This window comes from Periplaneta americana, chromosome 7 (genome assembly GCF_040183065.1).
Source record: "Periplaneta americana isolate PAMFEO1 chromosome 7, P.americana_PAMFEO1_priV1, whole genome shotgun sequence".
NCBI lineage: Eukaryota > Metazoa > Arthropoda > Insecta > Blattodea > Blattidae > Periplaneta > Periplaneta americana.
The window spans coordinates 18,968,063-18,987,056 of record NC_091123.1 but is presented as its reverse complement, the minus strand read 5'-3'; the positions used below and the strand labels follow the sequence as shown (position 1 = coordinate 18,987,056).

The window sequence follows — 18,994 nt, the reverse complement described above, 5'->3', positions numbered from 1 at the left end:
TAACAAGCAAAATAAAATATACACATTAAATCTAAATGATGTCAATGTTCATTAAACTATGGTTACATGTAATACAAGTTAAGAAACATGTTAAAGGAATTGTCATTGCACTAAATGAGTGTCTATGGACCAAAATGATCGCATTTTAATTAATTGGATGCAATTTAAATTAAGTAACATATTAAACGATTTATCCTTCTATCAAACACGAATGTTTCCTGGATCAAATGTCCTATTTTAATTATGTAATTACTTTATATTTACTTCTAACGGGTGCAGCGGAGCGCACGGGTACGGCTAGTTGACAATAAGGGCAGTCATACAAGAATGCCAATGCGTATCATAACCATGTTGGTTTTTAGTATGTTTTATTTTGCATGCCACTAAATATGTTTTGTATTTGTAGAGATTATTGATATTGCTGAAATGTACGTCGTATCTGATGATGTTGGCGTAGACCAACGAAAACGTTCATACGTCTTTTAAACATGTAATGCTAAGGTTTAACACCTTAAACATATGCTGTGAAGTCAGTGACTGAAATAAATACTTTTAATATACAATACAAACTTCTCTGAAAACTATAAAAATGAATTGCAAAATGTCTAAGTATGACCCAGGATATTTTATTGCATGGTCGGTATGCTGCTAGATCTAGATTTTACTAATTAACACTGATGATGACGTAAAATGTAAATAATTATGACTATATATAATTAACTTTATATGGTTCGCTATTTTGCATAATTTTAATTCAAAACGGTGGCCGTTTTGAACAACTCGAATCTTCTCTCTATTTATTTACAATATTGTCGCCATCTATGAGACCTATACAAACCCTTAGGGATACGTGCATGTCACGCGGTGCAGACTCGCAGAACACGTATTCTCGTGGCTGTTCAGTTCGCGTTTGATGTTCGTCGTGGATGCCATGGATTTGATGGGAAGTCGAAAGGGGAAGGATTTAATCGTGAAGGACTGTGACGAGTTTCGCCATCACAAGGACCTTCAGAGTGGACTTTCTAGGTGGGCTGTACCAGGAAATCATGTAAGTCTTATTTTAAATTAAATAATTCATTTCAGGCAGTGGAAAGTAACTTGAAACATAATTATTGTGAAAAAGAAATTGAAATGTTACTAAATAAAAACCCGGTTTAGATTGTGAGCTACCCTAAAATATATTTGGATCGGTTATTGTTGAAAGGAACTAAGTCCACTTTTTAAAGTTTTGAGATAATCGAAAAGAACTGTTTTGTGAATAATCTATCGAAGATTAAACCAAAATATATTGTACACTTAAAATGTATGTGTACAATATATTTTGGTTTAATCTTCGATAGATTATCAACAAAAGTTTTTTTCGATTATCTCAAAACTTTAAAAAGTGGACTTAGTTCCTTTCAACAATAACCGATTAAACCAAAATATATTGTACACATACATTTTATGTGTATAATATATTTTGATTTAATCTTCGATAGATTATTCACAAAACAGTTTTTTTCGATTATGTCAAAACTTTAAAAAGTGGTCTTAGTTCCTTTCAACAATAACCGATTAAACCAAAATATATTGTGCACATACATTTTATGTGTACAATATATTTTGGTTTAATCTTCGATAGATTATTCACAAAACAGTTTTTTTTTTCGATTATCTCAAAACTTTAAAAAGTGGACTTAGTTCCTTTCAACAATAACCGATTAAACCAAAATATATTTATGTATACATTTTATGTGTCAATATATTTTGGTTTAATCCTCGATAGATTATTCACAAAACAGTTTTTTTCGATTATCTCAAAACTTTAAAAAGCGGACTTAGTTCCTTTCTTTTATTTATTTTATTGGGTTATTTTACGACGCTGTATCAACATCTAGGTTATTTAGCGTCTGAATGAAATGAAGGTGATAATGCCAGTGAAATGGGTCCGGGGTCCAGCACCGAAAGTTGCCCAGCATTTGCTCTAATTGGGTTAAGGGAAAACCCCCGGAAAAAAACATCAACCAGGCAACTTGCCCCGACCGGGTTTCGCACCCGGGCCAGCTGGTTTCGCGGCCAGACGCGCTGACCGTTACTCTACAGGTGTGGACTACTTAGTTCCTTTCAACAATAAGGGATTCATTTGTTTCTAATATATGATTTTTATTTTTAACATATAAATTTTCTTTATTATTTAAACAATGCAATTCACATTACTATAATTTGTTTGATTTTTAGAATTACCTGTAGGCCTAATTAAACTTGTTTTCATTTTGTTATTATTATTATTATTATTATTATTATTAATTGTATTGTTCCTGTATTTCTGCTATTGCATTGCCATTGTTCTAATCAGTGGCGATTCCTCCATGAAGAATACGAGGATGATCCTACAGTTTAATTTCCTGCCTTGAGGATAGAAAATATATGTTAACTCCTCCGAAAACATTTTAATTACAGATTTTGGTTTTCAATACGTCCCAACATACGTATTTAATTTCCTTTAAGCTTCCACTTTCTGTCGTGAGTTGTCGCCAATGCACAGGACATAAATCATTTTAGAGGAACTATCCAAATATCTTACAGCAAACGGTATTTCTAACAATGAAGTTAGTGGACAGGGGAAGGTGCGGAGGGCGGGGTATGACTTGAGTTAACCGTGTTTGAGGATATGACCGCGTATCCTAATACTATGACCTTTCTGTCTGGGTGATGGAGACCCTGCCAGAGACTACAATAAGAATTTTCAAGTACCCTTACAGCCTCCTTAAATGCAGTTCATTGGTCATTTTAAAATCATAGAATAAACGAAATAATAAATAATTTAAAATGATATAATATAAAAAAATAAAATGAATAAAAACAAAATTACATAAAATAAAATAAGCTACAATAAATACAAGAATTAACAAGACTTTAGATGACAGGACAGCCGAAAGAATATCTGAAGTTGTATTTGATCATTTAGAAGAATTTAACTGTAGCAAGAAATTAATTGCGCGAACGTACGACGGAGCATCGGTAAAAATCAGGCAGTACGATGGCTTAGGAGCCATCTTCGCAACTAAAAGTGGGAGGAGAATCGTACTTTACTACTAATAAATGGCCAGTTCCAGAATATTCAGCCAAGGACTAACACAAGCCTACTTGTATTGATTTTGCATGCTCTATTATATTATTATTATTATTATTATTATTATTATTATTATTATTATTATCATCATCATCATCCTTCACGAATTAGGCCTCTCTAGACCTGTTTCGGCCCCATCTAGCAGTCTTCTTAAAGGTCTTCCTGGTCGACGATGTCCTCTAGGTTTATATTGCATCATAATTTTTGGGATTCTTGAATTTTCCATTCTTCTTACATGATCTAGCCAATTGAATTTTTATCTGCTGATTTTTTCTTCTACTGACTCTACTTCTAATTGTTCTAAAATTTCTTCATTCCTTTTCGGTCTAAAAGAGTATATCCTGCTGTCCTCCTGAAAAATTTCAGTTCCGTTGCTTTGATTCTGTTCATGTCTTTTTTCTTTAATGTCCAAATCTCGCTTCCGTATAAAAGGGAGGGTAATGCTAGTGTATTATATATTTTTATTCTTGTAGATTTTTGTACTAATTTAGCTTTTAATGTATTGTTTATTATTCCTAGAATTTGTGTAAATTTGGTAATTTTCTTGTTCACATCTTTTTCGTTTTGATAAGAAATTTCACAACCCAGATAATTGAAATTTTGTACTTGTTCGAGGCATTGGTTATTGTGTATTATCTTACTTCTGACTGGGTCTTGTCCTAAAAATGCCATTACTTTTGATTTTTGTGCTGAAATTTCCATCCCAAAATCTTTTGATATTTTATTATTATTATTATTATTATTATTATTATTATTATTATTATTATTATTATTATTTTCTGTCTTGGTCATCAGTCCTACATACAAAAAATATCACGAATCGCGACTGGTTCTAATACTGGTTGAGTGGAAGAGAAGGCTTTATGGCCTTAACTCTGCTAGTAAAAATAAATCTATTACTACTAACTACTAAATAGAAAAAACTTAGTAACACTTTTAGGACGAGTTTCCACCAAAGGGACGAAACAGAAACGCATGTCTTTCGCAACACAACTGCGACAAGACAATGGAAACTCGAGTTGGTGGAGACTGTTTTGTTTAGTCATGAAGTTACGAAGTCGGAATGGATCACCCTGCAAACGTTACATAGACTTTTCCGTTCTGATATCCCACAATACGAGTAATATTATTCCGAGTTTAAAGACATTATTCACATCAAAAAAATATATGTTTTGTAGTATGTTTTGCATTTAACAGTTGCTTTCCTGCAATTTTTTTTTCTTGAAGCATACACCTTGCTATGTCGTCTTGATCTTCTGGATCAGAAGTAATTCCAGTGTCGATGTGCTTGATTCTGATTTTTCTCACAACACTGAAAACTGTTCTGTTCGAAAACTACTGTAGGCTCACTTTGGTTAGACTAGCACTGATATAGTTCCATTCCTACTCTGTTTATACATCAACTGTCTTTTCAGTCATACCAACATAACTTTGATGATATTACGAAAGTTTCACGCTAGTGTACAGTAGTGGCAAAAAAAAACCGGACCGACTCTTGTAGCTGATTTCAGAGCCTTGTTCACTCCAGAGCACGATAGACTGATAACCAGGCTTCGAGACTTCGGACCCGATAGAGCAGTTCAGTGGGAAATCCGCATAACGGCGTACTGAATATAGTGGTAAAATGTACAGTGGGTGGGGGTACTGTAGAATGAATGCCAACAAATACGCAAAGGAAAACGCTCTGGATTTGAAGGTTCTGACGAATATTTTGGTTTTCATACAAACTGTGTCTGAAACTATTACACGGTTAGGAAAGTCAGAGCAAGAGATGTTGGAGGCCCTCAAATTAATTTAGGAAATAATGCAGAGAATTAATGAGACATCAAGTACACCGGTTACTGAACGTGTAAAACAGAAATGGAAATCAATTTTATGTAAAAATAACGGATATGGAACATTGTGTAACATAAACAGCAAATTAGTCGGCATAGTCACTCGAGAATAAAGGACTGTCTCTTAGGGTGCTATTCATAGACATTTCGCTAGCCACGCTACGAGCGTGCTAAACTAGCCCCGACTTTGCCAGAGGAGCGACGAATTATTCATATCGCTAACATTGGTTTATGAATATGAAAAACGTTAGTTTCGCTGATCATCCACCGGAAGCCCGCGCTAAAAATGTCTATGAATACGGCCCTTAGAGATTGCAATGATGTTAGGTTTTTTCGTTTTGCTCCTATCACTTCATGCGACGTAGAGCGCAGCTTTCTACAGTACAAACTTTGGCAGATAACCGGAAAAGATTTACGTTTGAGACACTGAGAATGTATCTTGTAGTAGGTACATTGCAATTCGGTACTGTAACTGCACTTCCTAAAGACGACCAATAGGATAAATGAAAAAACTAAAATTGCTACATACTTATTTCCACCATTAACACTGTGTATAATTAAACACAAATGCTTATAAAAGACAAGAGAATAAATGCTTTTCACATTCTTTTGACATTATCATTGTGATATGTACAGGGACATCATTTTATTTTTACTTACATTTTTATTGTACCTGCATTTCTGAATGTACTTCACTCCCACCCCTTCACTAATGTCCTTGCTCCCGTCAGACACACGAACTTACGGCCGCTGTTGCATTCAAAATCTTCAAGCAGTGAAGTAAACACTGCAGTGTATAGTGTGTTTCAGAAATATGGTTGCGTTTTCTATAGAAGAAAGAACCTATATTAATAATATCGTACTAAAAAATTATATTCAAGAAACGATAAATTCAATTTCAGAGAATATGCTTCAAGATGTTTTTAATAATATGCGTAAAGAATTGAAGCCTGCATTGTAATGAACGGCAACCATTTTCAGCAACTTGTTTAAAAATTCAGATTAGCTTATTTTGAATTGAGTTGGCTAGAAGCAAAAGAATGCTAGTGACATTTGTAACATGAGTTAAGTGCATCCAGTGTAAGCTAAAGTTTCTAAAATTTTAGTGGCAAAGGGATATTTTAATCTCATCACACATTAAAATTTAAATAAAAATTTCACCGATTTTACGAAAGCTTAAATATTTAAACCCCATTTTCTCAAAAGTAACTTACAGTACTTTACTTATGAGCCCCTCAATTTAAATGCACTCTCTATATTGTATGTTAACATGAATAATTAATATGCTAAATAAAGTAGACATTACATAACGAACATAGCCGCCTGAGTTTAAAAAAAAAATATTACTACTCTACTGTATTTTGATAAATTCCGTAAAAGTGGTGATCAAACTGAAAATCGTAATATCGTATTTCCCTACAATATAAATGGATACATTACTTTTTTCTCCTCCTATAGCTAGTAAAATGATTTGTTTACATATTACACTAGTAACATCAAACTCCTGTAATGGAAGGAGGTAACAGTGTTTCCGAGTATAGACAGGTTAATGTTAAAAATGTTGGTAAAAATAAAGTGATGTCCCTGTATATTTACTTTCAGAATGGTTATATGTGGGGTTTCCCATACTACCGTATTCTACTCTAAATAGCAACGTTGTTACCTCAACACATCTCTATCTACCTGCAGCGAGTCAGCAACCTATAGTACATGCACAGTAAACGTATTGTATCGGGTCCAAAGTCTCGAAGCCTGCTGATAACTAAGACTTTCGTGGTTCGAATCCTGCCTGGGAAGGAAACTTTTTTTTGTTCCTTATTCAAATTTATTCCCAATACTTTTCGATTGCAGCGATATTTTACTACTTAATTAACTTATTATCACCAGAACATGAATTTTAATGCAATTCAGGGTAAAAAAAAATTCATCTTCTTGTTTGGATGCACAGTGAATAATTCCTTTTAAATAACATGTTAAAAAATAAAATAAAAAAGGAAAGGACATTGGATCGGTGTCGGGTAGAGTCCCCGGGTAGCTCAATGGGAGAGCGTTGGTATGTTTAACCAAAGGTCCCGGGTTCGATACCCGGCCCCGGAACAATTTTTCCCTCGAAATTATTCAAATTAACTTTACAGGGAGTTATTCCTGAAAGCTTAATTTGCAAGATAAGACTAAATTTTTACGTAACGTATAAGACGTTAATGAGAGAATGTATCTTGTACGTCATGCAGATTTTTTATGGCAAAGGGAAACAGCAGTGCTGTGAAGTAAAACGTGACCCAACATGGACTTCCTTAAAGCAGTATTATGCCTACACTTGTCGAATTTGAACCGGAACTCCGGCGGATATAATAATTAAATGCTCTTAGAATAATTGCAATAATTATTTCCAAGTATCCTTGAACTGTCTTTCGTCATCTTAACCGTTCAACAATATAACATCCGGATATGTTGTCATCAGACGTGAGGTTTCCGATTCATATACGATGCATCCCGTAGGATAAACCAACTTCTTAAATGTGAGGAAGGAAGCTATGCTAAGTACGCGGTGTAGTTAATCCGTTTAGTTGAATAAACAACGTGTTCATATGTTGAATACGAGTATATCTACAACTTTTTTTAATCCATAAACATTTTTCATATTTATTTTCAATGAAGAATACCAGGCATTTTGAAAATTATTTGCTTCCATAATAATGATATATGATATGATATGATATGATATGATATGATATGATATGATATGATATGATATGATATGATATGATATGATATGATATGATATGATATGATATATGATATGATATATGATATGATATGATATGATATGATATATGATATGATACGATATGATATATGATATGATATATGATATGATATGATATGATATGATATATGATATGATATGATATATGATATGATATGATATGATATATGATATGATATATGATATGATATGATATGATATATGATATGATATATGATATGATATTTTTTTTTATATATATGAATCCCCTTTTTATTCAGTATGCTCCATTGCAGTAATGCAATACTACACACATTTTTTGCTACACTGTTTTTACATTCTGTCTGAACTTAAAACAAAAACTAATAGTGAACTATTTACAATATGTACAAGGATGTAAAGTCAGCTGACTGAATAGAGTTTATGAATTATTTAAAATTATTAATACTAATACTATTTTAACTGGAGTAGTGCTTTCACTATTTACAATATAATACACTGCCGTGAAGTCTATTGACTTAATAAAGGTGGTGAATTGCTTATAATTATTTTAACATAATATCTAACTACTACTACTACTGAATACTAATACTAATACTAATTTTAAGTAGAGTAGTTTTTTCACTATTTACAATATTTACAGTGATGTGAAATCTATCGATTGAACAAAGTTTCTGAATCCCTTATAGTGTTTTAACAATAGTTTCTCATGTGACACTGGCCATCTATCTTGATTTCTATATATTCCCTGCTTCAGAATATCCCTTTGTTTATTCAACTTGACACACGAGTATATTAGGTGATCTACTGTTTGTGCATCTTGAAGGCATGAACACGTTGAGTCGTCTTTGATATGATATATGATATGATATATGATATGATATGATATGATGTATGATATGATATGATATGATATGATATGATACGATATGATATATGATATGATATATGATATGATATATGACATGATATGATATGATATATGATATATGATATGATATATGATATGATATGATATGATATGATATGATACGATATGATATATGATATGATATATGATATGATATATGATATGATATATGATATGATATGATATATGATATGATATATGATATGATATGATATATGATATGATATGATATATGATATGATATATGATATGATATATGATATGATATATGATATGATATGATATATGATATGATATGATATGATATGATATGATATGATATGATATGATATGATATGATATGATATGATATGATATGATATGATATGATATGATATGATACGATATGATATATGATATGATATATGATATGATATGATGTATTATATGATATGATATGATACGATACGATATGATATGATACGATATGATATATGATATGATATGATGTATTATATGATATGATATGATATATGATATGATATAATGTATTATATGATATGATGTATTATATGATATGATATACGATATATGATATATGATATGATATGATATACGATATGTGATATGATACGATATGATATATGATATGATATGATATATGATGTGATGTGATGTGATATGATATATGATATGATATATGATATGATATGATATGATATGATATATGATATGATACGATACGATATGATATATATATATGATATGATATATGATATGATATATATGATATATAATATGATATATGATATGATGTATTATATGATATGATGTATTATATGATATATGATATACGATATGATATGATATATGATATGTGATATGATACGATACGATATGATATGATATGATATATGATATATATTTCGTCACAGCACTTCCTTACATGTAATGGTGTGCCTCACATTTCTGTATCCGGTACCACCATTAACATATTATTACAATAATACATTATTTGCAGTACACGTCTACACAAATACTCCCAATTACACTATGTACCTTTTTTGTTACTTGATCAAACTCTCCTTCGGTATTTCTCCTACATTTCATTTGCTATTCTTTATGTGTTCATTAATCCTAATATACCTAATATTATATACTCCTTTCACACCCCCTTTATCCTCTAACTACTATTCACTAAAATCTCAATTTCAATTTTTCTCTATAAATTATCATATTGAATTATTTGTCCTATTTGTTCTTTGACCTTTTCTCCTATCTTTCTCTTATATTCATTTACTGTTCCAACATTCAAATGTTAGTACTAATTTTATGCTGTCACTTGTTCACTTCTCTTAACCCTTTCTCACTATTTTCACTCATTCTTATTTGCGCTCACTTTCACTTTCTCACTATTCTGCTTACACTTTATCCATTGTCACTATTCTCACTTCCTATAAATACTTACATTTTATTCTACACATCTGCTTATACACTTTCTCTCTCCCCTATACTTCTCGATCTTTTCCAGTTTCACTTTACTTGCACTTTTTGATCACATCCCCACATTTTTTAATCATATCTAATACCTTTGTTATATCTTCAGCTGTCGCAGGTTCTGACCTTTCTTTACTGTTCGTCTCTGCCTTATTTCTGTCTTTGTCTTTCTTTCTATTTATTTCTTCTTCTATTCCTCTTTTATTTCCCCCCCCCACGCTTTCACTTTCACATACTAGATTTCCACTTACACTTGCACCCTTATTCTTTTCACTACTTTCTTCCCTATCACTTCCTGACTCTTGGTTTGTCTTTTTTTCGTCCCTCGCCTTTTTTCTAGTGCCCGTGTTTCTTGTTCCGTTATGTTTCCATAATAATGAAACATACTCCCTCTGAATGTTTTTTTTTATGCCAAATACTTTTTCTTGAACTTATACACCTTCAGTTTTTGAGTTTGAACGCAAAAACGCAAGTAACAATGTCAGGACGATCAGAGGGTTTTTCATGTGGGAGTGAAGCAGTAACTATTTCAGGTCATTGTGGATTATAGGTGAAAAGTTAAAAAAAAAGTCAGGTTTGCTATGCTTTCGAACAACAGGCATAGCATCTTGGTATAGCTGCTGCATGTTTCGTGAACTACCTTGAAATGTAGAGGGTAAAACCATTTTATCCTGCTAAGAGAGCTTGCTGAAATGATCGGGAGACTACAAAATCTTGTAGGCCTCTTATTTTATCAGTAAGTAATACCTTTTGGTCTTTCCTTAGGGACTCTAATTTTTGCGCTCTCTCGAGCCAATACTGAAGAGAATCATACATATAAATATCTACACCACACCGCCATTAAGTATATGAAAAAGACCCAACCCCACTTGATTAATAACTATAAAAATATTTGATTTTTAATAATATTATTATCTTACGTAAGTTTTACAGTTTTCAGTAACATACACTATATATACTAAATAGCATCCACTCAGTAAATTATAAAAATGAAGATATAATTTAAGATATTCTCTACATTAACTTATATAACCCCAAAACGTTTCATCTGCATATGTTCAAGTTCCGTAATTTACGAATTCAAGTTACCATTCACTGCAAAGATCACGACGAAAATGCCCAAGCATGTGTTTACTAGTATAGCTTCAGAATGTCGGGAGTTGACTGTACTCCACTAACACGGAGCGACGACGTGTTTGTTTATATCCTTATCCGTTGCATTACCTGTGTTCGGCGTACCATATACCCAATGTGTCTTCAACTTCAGTCTTTAGGTAGCTGGAATACGGAGCCTACTAATGAGTGTAAGTTGTTTATGTTGCCTGTATTGTCGGACCATTGGATCTGTGCCCCTTGAGCGCTGTCGTCGTTCTTGGAAAAGTTAACGCCTGTACTCACTCCATTCCACCCGCTTTCCTCCTACCACGTTAAACAGCAGGCCACGAACCTTGCCGAATAGGGATGTTGCCAAACTTCCGTCAAACGGTGTCATAAATAACTGGTCCTCCATGCTATAATATTATTTCTTTCAATCAAAATACATCTTGTATTTCTACATTTTTTAAACCTAAATCCCATGTCTCGAATCACTTTCCGTAGTTTTTCTCTCCAACCTTGGAAATTATTGCTTCTCTCGCAAGCTTCAGTAATTTCTTCAATGTTGAAACTTCTTTCTGAACAGTATAAAATTATTGTATCTTTCTTCTTAAAATAAATCGGTTCATATCATCTACAATAATTAAAAGTTCCCTTGGTCTGTTCTTCTCTGGTGATTCTAGCTTTTCATCTCTTGCACAGACTCCCTCTCTCCTGATTTTCTTTATTAGGAGTTCTGACCTATCTATATAAATTACATAAAATGTTGTATTATTAGTATTAGTTAAGTAAGTAATTTTAATACATAATCAATTGAAATAAAATAAGCCTCACCTGTGATATCAATTGCTCTTTTCGTTGCCTGATTTATAGGGAACAGATATTGACCTGTTTGTTTCTCTTCATCGAAAAATGCTATTACGTACTTGCTTAATATTTCTTTCGCCACTCCGTGCTACAGTATTCATGTTGAGTTGACAACACTGGACTGCAAGTGCAAATATTGTAAACTGTCCCACAAGAAGGCCAAAATTGTGAGTAGTGGGGGACAGAAAGGGAGAGAGATAGGAAAAAGAGAGATAAGAATTCAGGGAGAGAAATGAGTTACCGAGGCTGAGAAGGAATTAGGGTTCAGTTCGCATATCTTACGGGGGCACAGATCCGATGGTCCGACTAAACCTGCTTATCACGGAATTCTATTGCGTCACACACTAGCTTACCTGCCGCACGCACTCAAATTAATGGTCGACTTACACCTCGACTTTACGTGACAGTACCACGCACACTTGCGCTCTCTAACTTGCCGACACGCACGGAATATCTCTCCATCCTACACACGCAGACACTAATGGCAGGTCATTAATTGGCTTGAACACTTGACAGTGACGTCTGACTGCCGTGTAGGTTACGCCTCCGCAGACTCTGAGTTTTTCTTTCTTTATTACTTACTATTATACGAAGAATTACGAAGGCCATGAAACTGACACATATCATCTCATAATTTGTTTTAAACGTTTCGCAAAATTTATTTCCTTTATCGTGATGCGGATGGCATGATTGTTTATAGTTCATTTCCTTCAGCTGTTATACAAAAAGACAGGCTGTAAGTGAAATCGTTTAACACAGGGGTTCCTAACCATTTTAGTGTCGCGGATACCTTGAAGCTCATATTTAATTTTGGCGGACTTCCAAAATGTTTTCTGTCATTTACAGTAGGCTGATAATCATGTCCAACTCGTTAATAATTTACATGATATAGTGAATTAATAAACCTTAGCCTTCTTTTTAGTCTCCGCATATGATCCATATATCTTAATGACTTGTACAGGGACATCATTTTATATTTACTTAAATTTTTATTGTACGTGAGTTTTTGAATGTACTTCACTCCCACTCCTTCTACTATGAAGTTCAACAAATCCAAGACCGCATACACAGTCATAGTAGCCTTACGGTCATAGAAAAACAGTACGTTCCAAAAATATGTTCGCGTTTTCCAGTGACGAAAGAGCTTTCAATATTGAATCATTTTCGCACAGGTACTGTCGTCCATTTGCCTGCGTAGTATCCCGATTTCCCCTACCTGCTTCTATTCGCCTCTCTGTAAATGCTAGTGGCTGGGCTGTCTTAGCACTTTTCTGAGAACATTAATTTCTGTTAGGAATTGGACGTCTACGTAATATTATACAACTGTTTAAAATAGCTTAAATAAAAGGGGCTCGTTAAGTAATTAACTGTCATGTGATTTCCTCCCTTTCTACGACCCTACGACATAACCACTTGGACGGACAGCAGATAGTATGTCTGAGTAATTTTATCTTTTCGGATCGGGCAGAAGTGAAGATTAAATTTACAGTACGTAAGGTACTCTTTTATAGAGTAGGTACAGAATTATTTCAACATGAGTTACTAGTACGAAGGACGAAACTGGTAATTGGAATTAGGTACAATAGTCTATAGTGCAATAATATGCACAAAATAACTGAAGCCTGTATCGAAATGAACGGCCACCATTTTAAAAATGAGTTTAAATATCCACATTATGATTATTTTTTAATTTAACTTCATTCTCTATATTGTATGCTAATGTGCTGTAGACAGTATAATATACACTGCATAATGAATACGTCCGCATGGACAGCTCAGTTCGTGAGTAAAAACACTCATTGTTAATACTGTACTGTATTTTGATTAAACAAAAATCTAATGAAAATTATCAACTACGGTACTTTTCTTCCCTCCTATACCTAGTAAAGTGATTTGTTTGTATTCTACGCCAGTATCATCGAAGTCCAGTCGTGGAAGGGGGTAGCAAACGGCGTTGATCCTGAGGTATAACCAAGTTAATATTAAAAATGTTAGTAAAAATAAAATCTAGAATATGCCATTAGGAAAGTTCAGGATAACAGGCAGGGTTTGGAATTGAATGGGTTACATCAGCTTCTTGTCTATGCAGATGACGTGAATATGTTAGGAGAAAATACACAAACGATTAGGGAAAACACGGAAATTTTACTTGAAGCAAGTAAAGCGATCGGTTTGGAAGTAAATCCCGAAAAGACAAAGTATATGATTATGTCTCGTGACCAGAATATTGTACGAAATGAAAATATAAACATTGGAGATTTATCCTTCGAAGAGGTGGAAAAATTCAAATATCTTGGAGCAACAGTAACAAATATAAATGACACTCGGGAGGAAATTAAACACAGAATAAATATGGGAAATGCGTGTTATTATTCGGTTGAGAAGCTCTTATCATCCAGTCTGCTGTCCAAAAATCTCAAAGTTAGAATTTATAAAACAGTTATATTACCGGTTGTTCTGTATGGTTGTGAAAATTGAACCCTCACTCTGAGAGAGGAACATAGGTTAAGGGTGTTTGAGAATAAGGTGCTTAGGAAAATATTTGGGGCTAAGAGGGATGAAGTTACAGGAGAGTGGAGAAAGTTACACAACACAGAACTGCACGCATTGTATTCTTCACTTGACATAATTAGGAACTTAAAATCGAGACGTTTGAGATGGGCAGGGCATGTAGCACGTATGGGCGAATCCAGAAATGCATATAGAGTGTTAGTTGGGAGACCGGAGGGAAAAAGACCTTTAGGGAGGCCGAGACGTAGATGGGAGGATAATATTAAAATGGGTTTGAGGGAGGTGTGATATGATGATAGAGACTGGATTAATCTTGCACAGGATAGGGACCGATGGCGGGCTTATGTGAGGGCGGCAATGAACCTTCGGGTTCCTTAAAAGCCATTTGTAAGTAAGTAAGTAAGTAAAAATAAAATGATGTCCCGTATAATTCAATATCTTCTTCTGTTCCGAACTTTTGTCCCGTTCACCATGCAGTGTATCCTTCACAGGGTTGCCATACGTACGACTATAGTCGTACGCATACGACTATTTTGACTAATTGTACGAGGTGCGACCTCACTCTATGTTGTACGCAATTTTGTACGAATATTTCACTGAAGGGAAAAAATAATTCGGAACTTATAATGTTGGGTTGTAATTAAAATAAAATGTCTTGTTAATTCGTCCCTTTTAGACAAGTTTTCTTCATTCAGTATGTCCTGGACTAATATAAAAGAAACATGCTTATTAAGGGGGCGAGGGGAATGCTTTGAAAATCAATCTGTAACTATGCTTGCCATGCAAGTCAATAATTTGTCATCTTGAACTCCAGGTTTCACGTAGACGGCGCAGTTACATCAAAGTAATACAGGTTTAATTTTATTAACTTTCTCGTTTGTTCGATAAAGGAAATCTTTTATCAATTAAATGGTACCGCAGTAGCATTAAGAAGTCTAAACGCGCCTACATTATAGAGGTGTCGGGTTTGAGTCGACTGTAGATGAATTAATTTGATATAATTTTCAGCCGCCGCATTTATTGATACTAAAATAGGCCTATCAACAGCTGCTGACTTTAAATACAGGGACATCATTTTATTTTTACTTGCATTTTTATTGTACCTGCATTTCTGAATGTACTTCACTCCCACCCCTTCACTAATGTCCTTGCTCCCGTCAGACACACAAACTTACGGCCGCTGTTGCATTCAAAGTCTTCAAGCAGCGAAGTAAAGACTGCAGTGTATAGTGTGTTTCAGAAATATGGTTGCGTTTTCTATAGAAGAAAGAACCTATATTAATAATATCGTACTAAAAAATTATATTCAAGAAACGATAAATTCAATTTCAGAGAATATGCTTTAAAATGTTTTTAATAATATGCGTACTGAATTGAAGCCTGCATTGTAATGAACGGCAACCATTTTCAGCAACTTGTTTAAAAATTCAGATTAGCTTATTTTGAATTGAGGTGGCTAGAAGCAAAGGAATGCTAGTGACATTTGTAATAACATGAGTTAAGTGCATCCAGTGTAAGCTAAAGTATCTAAAATTTTAGTGGCAAAGAGATATTTTAATCTCATCACACATTAAAATTTAAATAAAAATTTCACCGATTTTACGAAAGCTTAAATATTTAAACCCCATTTTCTCAAAAGTAACTTAAGTGCACTTACAGCCCTTTACTTATGAGCCCCTCAATTTAAATGCACTCTCTATATTGTATGTTAACACCAATAATTAATATGCTAAATAAAGTAGACATTACATAACGAACATAGCCGCCTGAAAAGTTGAGTTTTTGAAAAAAAAATGTTACTACTCCACTGTATTTTGATAAATTGCATAAAAGTGACGATCAAATTGAAAATCGTAATATCGTATTTCCCTACAACATAAATGGATACACTACTTTTCTCTCCTCCTATACCTAGTAAAATGATTCGTTTACATATTGCACTAGTAACATAAAACTCCTGTAATGGAAGGGGGCAACAATGTTTTCGAGTATAGCCAGATTAATGTTAAAAATGTTGGTAAAAATAAAGTGATGTCCCTGTAGAAGAAAGCTGTTTCTAACCAAGCGTCATCGTGCAGCCTTACTGCGATGACAGTGTTGATGATTAAGAAATGGGTGGTGATTTGTTTCAATGCTGAATGTCATTGTGGATGTGAACCATAATTAGTAGTATTTCTATTTGGAACTAAAATTTACTGGTAGATGTATTTATTTTGCGATTCTTTATCAATTGCGTAATGACATGAAGGTGATAATGCCAGCGAAATGACTCCAGCGCCGAAAGTTAACCAGCATTTGCTCTTAATGGTTTGAGGGAAAAATCCGGAAACAACGTCAACTAGATGACTCGTCTCACCCGTGATTTCAACTCTGGCCCACTCGTTTCACAGTCAGACGTGCTAACCATTACTACACAGCGTTGGCCTAGAAGTAAGTTATATTAGGAAGTTGAGAAATGTACGACAATTGTATGCTGAAGTACGACAATTTTCATAAGTTATTACGACGGTTTCGGATTCATTTATCTGGCAACCCTGATCCTTCAGTAGGCAGTTTTTTCTCAACCAGTGACCCGAAAAATTCCTTTTTCTCTTCCTGATTGATCTCAGCATTGATCTCTTATTATTTTTTGTATTTTGTTTAGGAACATCATTGATGATCTTCAGCATCTAATGACGTTGTATTATCTATCGTCTGGTTAGTTTACAGTTGATTGCAAATTATTCTATGATTTCTATTGCAAATAACCTCTCATTTTATTTCCTGACTAATTTGCTGATTTTAAAATGTTAAAAAAATAATAACTAGAAAGTAGCCGGTTATTTTTGATCGGTTAACTTCCTTCAGGTTAAATTAATTTTAAAATAGGTGGTTAACCGATAACCGGTAGCTGTGACGTGTTAAGTAACGCGTCGTCATCTCTGATAAACGTAATCTTGACGCACTTCTTGACTTGCTGCATAATGCATATGCATCACATCTGATTCACTATACTGCATTACAGACCAAGTTACATTTATGGTCAGTCGCTTGGTTGTGGCGTGGGTTTAGGAAGTGCGGGATCGCTTGAATAATTTCATTGAAGTGACGCGTCGTTGGGTGATTCGAAGCCTTGTAAGAGCAAAACCGTTCTTCCTGCATATTGTGCAACAATTTATTTTAATTAGGTACGGAATAAAAATAAATGTGATGACCAGGCCAGAGGAGGAATGTCTTACTATATTCGGAAGGCACGCTGATTTTTTGTTTGTCGAAAGTTAGTAAACAAGTAAAATTATTGATAATATCTATATTCATATTACCACATAAGAAAATGATGGTGAGCGTAATAAGTAAATAAATAAATATTAAAAAGTTTATTAGGCATACGTAGAGAACAAATAAGAATGTATATAAATCAAATAAAGAACTACTGAGTAAATAAGAAATGAAACAAGACCTTCAATGTCAGACAATTAAAAAGTAAATAAAAACATCAGAAAAGTAGAAAATAATTAATGAAATGTTAAAAGAATAAACAAGAGTAAATTCGGTAATAAATAAATGAAAAAATGGATAAGAAAGAAAGTAAATAAGATAACAGTAAATAATAAAAAATAAAGAAAGTAAAAATTAATAAAATGATTACGTAATAAATTAACAAATACAGAACTAAGTAAAAAAAAGAAACAAGTACACAAGAAACTAAAGAAATGAGTAAGCGAAAAAAAGTACAGTGTGTAGAAAACAACTAAATAAAAAGATAAATATGCAACAAATAGGAATGTAGAAAGTTTAAGAAACAGTCAAGCAAGAAAATAATAGTGAACAAAGGAAAACGAGTAACAAAAAAAAATGCTAGTAAGAACACATGTAAGGTAGATAAAGAAGTAGGGAATCAAGAAAATGGATAGATTAAGAAACAGGAAGTAAGAACACGAGTGCAATAGTTAAAAAGGGTAAATAAGAAAACGAGTAGGTAAAGAAACGCTAATAAGAAAAAAATAGATAAAGAAATGGGCAATTAAGCAAATGAATAGATAAAAATGGGCAAGTAAGAAAATAAGTAAGCAAAAAAATGGACTTAAGAAAATAAGTAAGCAAAGAAATGGACAAGTAAGACAATAAGTAGGCAAAGGAATAGCCAAGTAAGAAAATAAGTAGGCAAAGAAATTGGTAAGTAAAAAAATAAATAGGCAAAGCATTGGGTAAGTAAGATAATAAGTACGCAAAGAAATGAGCAAGTAAGGAAATAAGTAGGCAAAGAAATGGACAAATAAGAAAATAAGTAGGCAAAGAAATGGGTAAGTAAGAAAGTAAGTAGACAAAGAAATGGGTAAGAAAGTAAGTAGGCAAAGAAATGAGTAAGTAAGACAATAAGTACGCAAAAAATGGACAAATAAGAAAATAAGTAGGCAAATAAATGGGTAATAAGAAAATAAGTAGGCAAAGAAATGGGT

General features: G+C 33.3%; 1 protein-coding gene across 3 annotated transcripts in view; it reads left to right on the top strand.

Moving 5' to 3' along the window:
- The first annotated feature begins 921 nt into the window (after positions 1–921).
- The window catches only part of LOC138702941 (uncharacterized), a 257,644-nt gene continuing 239,571 nt past the window's right edge, over positions 922–18,994 (top strand). For all 3 annotated transcript variants that reach the window (XM_069830361.1, XM_069830356.1, XM_069830357.1), the window contains exon 1: positions 922–1,048. In XM_069830361.1, the coding sequence (XP_069686462.1) occupies positions 1,047–1,048 (2 nt within the window). In that variant the 5' untranslated portion in view covers positions 922–1,046. The remainder of the gene's footprint in view (positions 1,049–18,994) is intronic.